The 10,608-nt window shown below is 33.0% G+C and overlaps 1 protein-coding gene across 1 annotated transcript; it reads right to left on the bottom strand.

The window, feature by feature from the left end:
- Nucleotides 1–4,402: 4,402 nt before the first annotated feature.
- LOC127074780 (uncharacterized) lies at nucleotides 4,403–6,871 on the bottom strand. Its single transcript, XM_051016136.1, has 3 exons — nucleotides 6,709–6,871; nucleotides 6,178–6,207; nucleotides 4,403–6,069 (listed from the first exon to the last, which is right to left on the bottom strand). The coding sequence occupies exon 3, from the start codon at nucleotides 5,890–5,892 to the stop codon at nucleotides 4,741–4,743; it is 1,152 nt and encodes a 383-aa protein (XP_050872093.1). The 5' UTR covers nucleotides 5,893–6,069; nucleotides 6,178–6,207; nucleotides 6,709–6,871; the 3' UTR covers nucleotides 4,403–4,740.
- Nucleotides 6,872–10,608: the final 3,737 nt, after the last annotated feature.

The raw sequence follows: 10,608 nt of genomic DNA, 5'->3' as shown, positions 1-10,608 counted from the left end.
TCTCCAGAAAGACCGTCTTGAACCTTTCCCAAGTCATCTCAGTACCTGGTATTTCAATTCTCTGTCGAGTGTTATCCCACCAGTTTTCAGCCTCTTCAGATAACATATGCGTACCAAACTGCACCTTCTGTGCTTCAGTACACGTCATCACCCGGAAAATCTTCTCAATTTCCTTCAGCCAAATCTGAGCACCATCTGGATCATAGCGCCCTTTGAATGTAGGAGGGTTATTCTTCAGGAACCTTCCCAAATTCTTAAACTCGTCGACCGGCGGATTCTGCTGCGCCTGCATAGCCTGCGCCATAGCAGCCAAAGCCTCAGCAATCGCACGGTCATTTTCTCCAGCCATACTCTGCACAACACCACCACAACCGTTAAATATCGGCAGTGTCATTTACACTAATCGACCAACAGGGAAAACATCACATTATGACTCGACTGGACTGATGATGCTCTGATACCACTAATGTAACACCCTTCTACCCAAACGACATAATTAAATAGATTATCAGAGTACAACATGTAGAAGAGTTTACATTTCTTACAACATAACAATTATCGCATCACAACATAAAAATTTTTATTTAATTTATTAAAACTTCGCAGCGGACAACAACATAATTATTGTTTTTCATCATATAATAATTCATAAAAATGTATCAACATCGTCTCAACAAAACACCTCAACATTTTAATCCTCATAAACAACGTAAATAAAATGTAATTATCTATCGAATCCCATAACCCCGGTGTCACATGCTTCCCGGGAAACTTCCCAGAAGGTCACCCATCCCAATACTACTCCAAGTCAAGCACGCTTAACTATGGAGTTCTTATTGGTCAGGCTACCGAAAAGAAGATGCATCTTGTTTTCGGTAGCCCAATAGATAAGAACTCCATAGTTAATCGTGCTTGACTTGGAGTAGTATTGGGATGGGTGACCTTCTGGGAAGTTTCCCGGAAAGTGTGTGAGTGAGGATAAAACATGCTGAAAAGACCCGTGTTGGTTTGTGGGGTCAGTCGGTAATCCTGAAAGCGGTTTGGGCTGTTACAAATGGTATCAGAGCCAAACCTCTCCCAGTACGATGTGGTTCGGGGACGAACCAAGCGGAAGTTGGTGGGCATGTAACACCCGAGGTCGGAGAGGCCGAAGAGTGGTTACATGTGACACCCGAGGGCGAGGGAGTGGTTGTTTATGCATGAGGCATGACAATGAGACACTCCTAGCAGCTTCTAGGGGAAAAACCGAATTCACATCGGAATGAGAGGGATCCTGAGGCTATGCAGGTATGGGACTGCATGGTTGAGTGAAGGCTTATAAGGATTAATTGGTACTACCTATACCAACAAGATGCATCTTCTTTTCGGTAGCCCAATAGATAAGAACTCCATAGTTAATCGTGCTTGACTTGGAGTAGTATTGGGATGGGTGACCTTCTGGGAAGTTTCCCGGAAAGTGTGTGAGTGAGGACAAAACATGCCGAAAAGACTCGTGTTGGTTTGTGGGGTCAGTCGGTAATCCTGAAAGCGGTTTGGGGTGTTACACTAAGAGTCTTCAAAAAGTTCACACCTCAAACTCTAAGTTTGAGTCTCCTTAAATAGAAATGCAATTCTAGGTCTTTCTCCTTTAGATTTCAGATTTAATTTTGTCCAGAATAATAGCAGACATTGTTGGATTTGATTTGCTCCATAAAAGTCTCTAATAAAAGATATGATTTGTTATTAATTCAAATTCAAATTTAAATCTCCATTTAAATTGATTTGATCTTCAACGACTGTGAAACAAATCATACAAGCACATTGCTAAAATATAGCAACAAATCTAATTGAATCACAACCAGAATTTTACTCCAAAAACGAAAAAACATTGGCTTGCTAAACCACGGTCAGGTGTTGCACACATGTTGGAACATCGTGTTTCACATATGTCACTTCTTCACCAAAACTACAACAACATTTGTCTGTTGATAAAGACCAGATGTTGCAGCATACATGCTGGAACATCGTATTTCACATGTTACACTAAAACATACAAAATAACTTTCTTCAAATAAATCTTCTTTGTAGAGTAAATCTTGGATTCAACCTTCCTTCAAAGTAAATACAATCAAATCTTCTTTGATTAAATCAAAACCAAATCTTTTAATTAAATCATGTCATATATATTCATGATTTAATAAAATCTTTTTTAAATTGATTTGTATTATCAAACTTCTTACAAAAGTCAATGTCTTCATCTTCTGAAAAAATTAACACCAACATAAATCTAAAAGAAACCAAAAGATAATCAGAATTCAATCTTTATACTAAGATGTCACTTAACATGTGTAGAAATTTGGACCGAATAAATTTTCTTAGAAATAAACACAATTACACTCAGATTTCTTTAAAAAAATCTAGCTGAGTGACTGAGGTCATATTCTGAAACACATAGAGTAAAAAAGAAGATACAGTAACAATAATGTTTAATAAATTTATTTTAAGTTGCAAATAATAAGGACAATCCAAAGGTCATAAATAAGACATGCACCGATGAATAGTAATAAGAAAGAGAAAGTTGTTTTTGATCAAGGAAGTATAAAATGCTTAAAAAAACAATTAGATTTTCAACCAAGCCTAACATAATTAATTTGATGGTCAATTTTTATTGCAAAACATTTTAAGTCTGCTAGATAAAAGAAAATTATTTATTTTTCAAAATCAAAAATACATTTGTTTGTTTGAAGAATTGATTTTAAAACTATTAGTTGTTTTATTTATTTTTTATCAAAGAAAACTAATTTTAAGCATAAAAGTCACAATTTCCAAAAGATACATCATCAAAACAATTTTAAAATTAAAAATATGATTTGAAAAAATAGATGTATAGTTAATTGTCTATCTATTTATTTTCTCTTTTTGAAAACATTTTATATATATGTTTTTTAGTAATTTTATTTGACTGTTCAAATGAAGTCAATTCTTCTAATTTTGATAAGTTATTAGAAATTAAATATTTCAACATTTTTTGTTGATTGGTTTTACGCTGTCGCACTTGTTTCTCACGCTATTTGATTCTCTAACTGTGTAAGAGTCACGTTGACACTTTCTATGCATTATCAACTGCCATTCATGTTCCAAGAAAACGTCTAAAAATCAATTATTGAATCAAATCTATATGTACTAGTATATCATTATCCACGTGGAAGACAACTATCAACAGCACACAAACTCTAAGATCAAAATTAAAGTAAATTATACCCTTAATTGTTTATAAAAAAATAAATTGTGCTCTTAACGTGACAAACTAAGTTGTTGTCTTTTTAGGACAACCCAAGTTTGTTTTAAGAAAATGATATGAATTTCAATAGATTTTCTAGCTAAATGGGACTTGAGGAAAAAAAACTCATCTTGTATGTTCAGTAGAACTATAAAATGATAATCCAACTAAGAAAGAATGAATGGAGAATATAAACTAGATAAACATTTTATTTTATTTTAAAATAAATGAAAATTCTAAATCAATTTTAACAAAATATCCTATGTCTGAACAAAATTAATGGGTATTAAAATTGATCAAATTGCGCATCTCAATAAATATAGTTGATTATATTTAATGCATGCAATCTACATAAAAAAAGTCAAATCTATATAGTATAAATTTTATAAAAATTGACTGGTTTTATTTATAAAAGAAAATCTAGATTCATTCAATGTGTTTTATTTATAAATGAAGAAATTAAATTCATTCAATAACTAATGTATTTGATCTATATTCTATCCAAATATACTATATATTTAACTAATTAAAAAAATTATAAATAAGATCAGATAAAATATTAAATTTAGTCATTAAAATAAATGTTTAGTTAAAGGGTCTTGCTTTGTGTCCTTATCACACAAGCTAAAACATAAGTTAAAGATACTAAAATTGAAATTTGTGTTGGAATAAAATAATGTTTTAAGTTTTAAAATTAAGTACACATTTCAAAAGTGAATAAATCAAATTAATAAATCAAGTTAATTTGTGCCCAGTGCCCATGTTAGCATTAGTCTAAGTTAAATTAAGAGTTTTAAAAGATACCAATGTATTGAAATTTATTAATATTACCAAAAAGTCTAATAAATTTATTTTGAAAGTTGCAAATAATAAGGACAATCCAATGTTGTAAAGTACTAGTAATAAATATGCATAAATATGACATGCATTGATGGATAGTAATAAGAAATACAAAGTTTTGGGTTTCTTCAAAAAAGTGTGAATGGTTCAAAAAACTTTGAATGCCCAAATCCCCATTTCAAGGAGTTCTTCATTAATTTTTCAATATTTAAAGCAGAAAATGTGGAACACATAATCAGCATTGATAAACATTTATATTTGTAATGATAAAAAAAACAAAGAGCATAATTAAAGGTTTAAATATAAGACCAACACACTTTCACCTTTTATTCTGATAACAAATGAGGAATAGAAATATGCAGCAGCACAATGAAAAGGCTGTTCAATTCAACTCATACATACTCCTACCTAAAACTCAACCTTTCCTGTCAAATAAAGATGCAAGCCCTTATATCTAAATTTACATGTAATCAGTGCAAATTCATTACAAAACATAAGATTTTACAAAAAAAAAAAGATGATAAATGACATATTGTAAAACAAAAAAGAAGCATCGTGGTTCCTACCTCAGCTATCAATATCTTCTATCACAGTTGCACACAGTCATCACCCCAATGTAGTGTTGTTGTATATGAATATTATTACGACTGCACGGCTTTATTTTGTTTGATACAAGCCGGTACCTTGAAGTCCTGGCATTTCCATGTTGATGTAGCTTCGATCGGCGTCATTCGGTCAGTCGATGACTCCACCGGAAACACGGGTATAGTATGAACATGCTGATTGTCTTTGTTCAGTTCGGTCAATGAAGAACTTCTTCTGACTTTTATTTCTTCCCTCGGCTGTGCTTTATCTTTCGAGGTGCAGATGCTTAAGGGTAACTTTTTTAGCTTTGTTCTTCCCCTCTTCTTACCTATGATGGAAGGTGAATGTGAGTCTTCACAGTTTTTCGGTTTTGAGTGGCTCGACTCTGCTTCCCCGTTATCTATCTCCATTTGGCTAGACCTATCGAATTTGATTACATTCTTCTTATCTTTCTTACTAGAGCATACCTCTTGGTTGGATCCTTCGGAGTCAATCTTTCCGACAACTGCTTGGCCGTTGTTGTTTAAAGATAAACAATCTTGTCCAACCGCCATGCCACATTCGGAGCCTTCGGTTATTTCAAAACTCGAAGAGCTTCTAGGCCTCTTCGATCGACTACCTTTTGAGTCAGATTTCGGAGAGTTCTTAGAGATTCTCGGAGAACTATTCATGGCTCGGTGTAACTTTCGAGCTAACTCTTCATCTTTCCTACAATTTTCAATCGGTTTGTTTTTTTTGTACAACAGCTGAACTGGCACATGCTTCTTTGACTTGTTCTTTTTCAGATTCCTTTCCTTGTTGACGATTGCATCCTCGGAAAACGAAGCAACCAAATCTAAAGCACTCTTGGCCTTAGTAACCGCCTTCGCTGCTATCGCAGCTTTTTCTTCAGCTGCAGTTCTTGCTGCCTCGGCAGCCTTAGTTGCAGTAACCGCTGCTTTTCTCGAAGCCTCCGCGACCTCCTCAGGCGTAAGGTTAGGGTTATTTGAATGACAATTCAGCAAATGCTTAAGCCGAGCTTCAAATTCACTTGAAAAGGACGCAGATGAAGGGGAAGCAACATCTGTAACACAAGAAGCAGCAACCGGTGACGGTGACGCAGTAGCATCACTTTCTGAACTCTGTTTTTTAAGTCCAGCAAGAAGCCGTTTCCGAGGTGGCAAAAGAACATCAGCATCCAACTGATTCACATCGCACGCGTTCTCCATCCTCCCCCAATAAATTCAATTCAATACTCACAAACAAAATTTATATCATTCACATGAATTAAATTGCGATTCCATTAACAATCATATCAACAGCACAACGATCCAACTTTTCCCAACTCCGCATCTTCGACGAAATCAAAATTTAAACAAACCTACAAGATCCTTAACAAACAAACCCTACATAAAACTTATACCAATTCAAACACTATCCAAGGTGGTACCATTTTCTATCATCAAAAAACCTCTATAAGAAGAAAAAACATAACTCATACCCAACATCAATACCTTCCATTTCCGATTCCACAACTTTAATTCCTGAATTTTACGAACGAAAAACAATAAATCAAACTCAAATCAAATCTAACAAACAAAACATTCCATCCATCAGAGTTACTTCATCAATCAAATACCAAAAACACAACATCATAAAAGATCAATTCAATTCTCAAACTTCATCCAACCCAACCCTAGTATATAACATCCCAATCAATCCAAACAAAACCAAAAACCAACAAGAATACCTAATTCAGCAACATAACCAAAAGATCAACCACAAAACATGAGTTTGAATTCAATCCAACAACTCCAACCATGCAGCAGAAAACACAGCCTCAATTTCCAAAACAAATTGAACCAATCCACAAACCAACAAATCAGCAGCATCAAACAAACAAACACATCTCAAATCTAGATTCAGCAGAATCATGCAAAAATCAATAACAGTATTCTTCCATTAGTCAAAATTCAAAAACAGCCAAACAAATAAAGATCAAAATAGAGTCACAACAATTCATAATCAAAGAGGTTGATATGCACCTGATCCTGTTGATGATGGTGAAGGAAGGTAGAGATAGAGGAGTAAAGGAAGATCCAGAATTAGGGTTTCGAGAGAGAGAAAACAAGAGGTTGTGATGGTGAAGAAGAAAATCTAAGGTATGTAAAAACCCAACACCTTTGTTATATATATCACATGTTATTATATATATTTATTTGCATTTATATATTTATGAATTTGGTAAGAAAATGAGAAAAAAAATTCAAATGGTTAAAATATGCTTTGAGAACGGTAAACACGCGAATCCCATAGAAAAACTAGAATTACCCACTCTTCTTTTTCAACACAACCAACCTTGTAATCTTTATCTTATCTTATTTTTTCTTTTTCTTTTGACTTTAAAAGCATGTTTTATTAATTACCATATAATATAAGAGATATGGTGTGTTTTTTTAGTTTTTCTTTTTCTTTTGACTTTAAAAGCATGTTTTATTAATTACCATATAATATAAGAGATATGTTGTGTTTTTTTAGTTTGTGTAAATTGTATGTCCCAAAAAAGATTTTAATTCTTCATTTAAAATTCGATTGTTTTTATGATTTTCATGATTTTTTTCCACCATTCAATTTTTTTGGTGAAGTAGTGTTTTTATTTTTTTTATTTAATGAAGTGACATCTTAGATAATGTGACATGGTGATTAATCAAGGAAATTAATAGTAAAATATCTTTGTTATTAGTATAATTTAGTAAAATATTTTATGCAGATTCTTAAATTTGAATTTACAGCATTATTTTTTTTCTTCTTTTGCATAGACGTTTGTTTGACTATGTGTTCATCACTTGATAAATAGTCAAAATAATAATAATAATCATTATATAAATAGATAAAGTTATTATAAAGATTTGTCTTAATTTGAAAATTAATTAAATATTTTTGAAAAAAAAGTTTACTCAATATCTTTTAAGAGTTGAGTATTATTAAATTTGATTTTGAATGAAAAGTTAAAACAATTTTTTTACTTTGATTTTTATCATCAAAGTTATAGTATAATTTCAAAAAACGAGTTTTGAAGAATGGTCTAAGACTTTTAATAATTAAAAAAGAAAAATACTTTTATATGTTGAATATTATTTCATGCTTATTAAGAGAATCAATTGTTTCACTTATAAAACATACAAAAATAATTAAAAGTGTGTTATCTTAATAAAATTTGAATCATACTAAGGAGTTTTAAGAATTACAAATTAAAGATAAAGAAATATTCTTACATTTAGAGAAATTTAATAATAAATTTCATAAAATTAAGTAGTATTAAGTATGAAGGGATTGAATAGTCAAATTTTAAATTGAAAAAAATGAAAAATAGTGAAATTATTATTAATTAAAGTTTTTTCATTGTTTTTTAGAAGATTTAAATTCTATCTTTTAAGATTACAAAATCAAATTTTACTATTCATTATCCCTTTGACCGGTAAGAAGTTAGGATTGCATGGTGTTGGTAGAAAAAATCACTAAGAGAATCAATCATTGGAGCTCGCGACTTCTCAACTACGCAGGTAGGTAGAGTGCAGTTCGTTAGAAGTGTGTTGTTTGCAATTTCTAATTATTGTCTCTAATGCTTTCCTTTATCCAAAAGAATTATTCAAAAGGTGGAGGTTATTTGTAGATCGTTCTTGTAGACCGGTAAGAGTGAAGTCACTAGAAAATATCACATCGTCTAGAATAAAGTGTGTGCACTGAAAAAGCAATGTGGCATAAACCTAATTTCTTTGCAAGATTGGAATAATGCAAACATGATAAAGCTCCTCTGGAACCTTAGTGGTAAGGAGGACATTCTATGGATTAGGTGGATTCATTGCTACTACATCAAGCCCGACAATCGCATGATAGTCCCGATAAAGACGACGTGCTTGTGGATCCTCAGATTTATTCTCAAGCAAAGAGTTAAGGCTCAACAAACGCAGGTGTAGCAGTGAATGAATGACCCAAGTTAAAGAAAGAAAGGCCCGGAAAGAACTTCAGAGGAAAAAAGAAAGGTCTAATGACTACATGTGACTGTCATATCCCAAAGTTTGCCCTCCCTTTTTCATTTTTCATCCAACCTTTGCCTTGAGATTCATTTGTACACATTCATGCCTCATTCATGTGCATCATTCATTTATGTTAACACTTGCTAATAATCATCATAGATTCAAAGCTTATGGCTTGCAAAGCTAGGGTTTGCTTGTGATTCAAGCGCTAGAGTTGTGGTTGTGGCTCTTCATATGGAATCATTAGGACAAAACCATAATTTCTTGGTCTTTGGGACATGGTTTCAAGGAGATTACTTCTTGGAATTCATATGGGCATCAAAATCCTAGTTCTTGACTATGCTACTAAGGGACCTTGTGATTGACTTTTGAGCATTGACTTGATCATCTAAACCCTAATTATGGGCCCATGTGTTAGGAGATTGACTATGGAGATTCATGATTGGTTTGAAGACCTTGATTAAGGGGTGTGTATCATGAAACCCTAATTAAGGGTGCTCGGTACTTGTGTGCCATTTGGGGTTGACATTTGATCATAGAATTTACTGAAACCCTAGCTCGTTGGGAAGAGGCTATTGACCCTCTTGTCATGCATCATCGGCCATTAAACTTTCCTTTGTGCATGAGATTCATTCATTTAACCTACATTGCCACTTGTTTGGGATTTCATCTAGATCAAGTTATTTATTTGCATCCATTCTTATGTTGTTTTCAAGCTCTTAAGTTTGATTCATGGTCAGTGTTTCCATCCATATGGGTATGTCAAGATCATTAGTCATTAGTCTTTGATTCTTGGGTCATTAGTCTTTGGTTTTTGGTTATGCAAGTACTTAATTGCTTTCATTGTCTTGGTTGTTTTTCCTATTGATCCTTGGTCCATCCAAATTTGTTTCAATCATGGTATGCATTCATTCAAGTTGGTTAAAGTCTTGGTTCTTGTGCTTGGTTCATTTGATAACCAGTTCACAGTCTTTTTTTAGTCAACCATTCAAATTTAATTTCCATTCATATTATGTTCATTTCATTACAAAAGCGTTCATGTCCATAAAAAATTGCATTTTTGGTCAAATTTGTAGTTGACTTTGGTCAACAGTTGACCAAAATCAACTGACCCTCCCTTAACCTCCTAAAACCTATTTCCATTCATTCTACCATGTTTCATCACTAAAATCCTTGTTTCATTGGTTTTCTTCTTGACTATGAGACTTGGTCCATTTCTAGGTCATACCACCTTTTTACCAAGAAACCAAGTCACATACCAGATCCATGACCTGGTCAGACCTCCAAACAGACCAACAATAGGACCTACATGAACTTTTCTCATTTTTTATCCATTTAAACATTTTTAACCATTCATTAATTACATATACTTTGTAAACTATGCCATACATGAACAAATTTCATTCATTCAAAATTTCCAAAAATGCACTCATACATTATATCACATTTCAATCCCAAGTACACCATTTCAATACACAACCCAAGTTCATTTTCCAATTCCACCTAGCTAGCATAATCAACATGACATGACCAAAGCTCATATAATCCACACCCATGTCCTAGCAGTTACAAAATTCCATGTGATTGGCATCCCTAGCAATCAAACCCATTCAATGCATAACATTCTACCTGACTAACATGTCCAAGCACGAATTCATCCCTGCACAAGATCACAAGCAAAGGAATGTAAGTGTCATAACATATCACACTAGACTTTTAGCAAACCAATGGAGATCAAACCAAATCCTTTCTTCATTTTTCACTCAGACCGTATATCAACTTGAACCAACCTTACTACAATTAACTTCAACATATTTTTAACTAATATCCACCTCTTCACTAACAGTAAACTACAACACAACTTCTAACTTCAACTCACCACTAAAACAACAACCTCCTAACAAAACC

Source organism: Lathyrus oleraceus, chromosome 4 (genome assembly GCF_024323335.1).
Source record: "Lathyrus oleraceus cultivar Zhongwan6 chromosome 4, CAAS_Psat_ZW6_1.0, whole genome shotgun sequence".
Taxonomy (NCBI): Eukaryota; Viridiplantae; Streptophyta; class Magnoliopsida; order Fabales; family Fabaceae; genus Lathyrus; species Lathyrus oleraceus.
The sequence above is the reverse complement of the archived record's forward strand: the minus strand, read 5'-3'. Positions and strand labels throughout refer to the sequence as shown.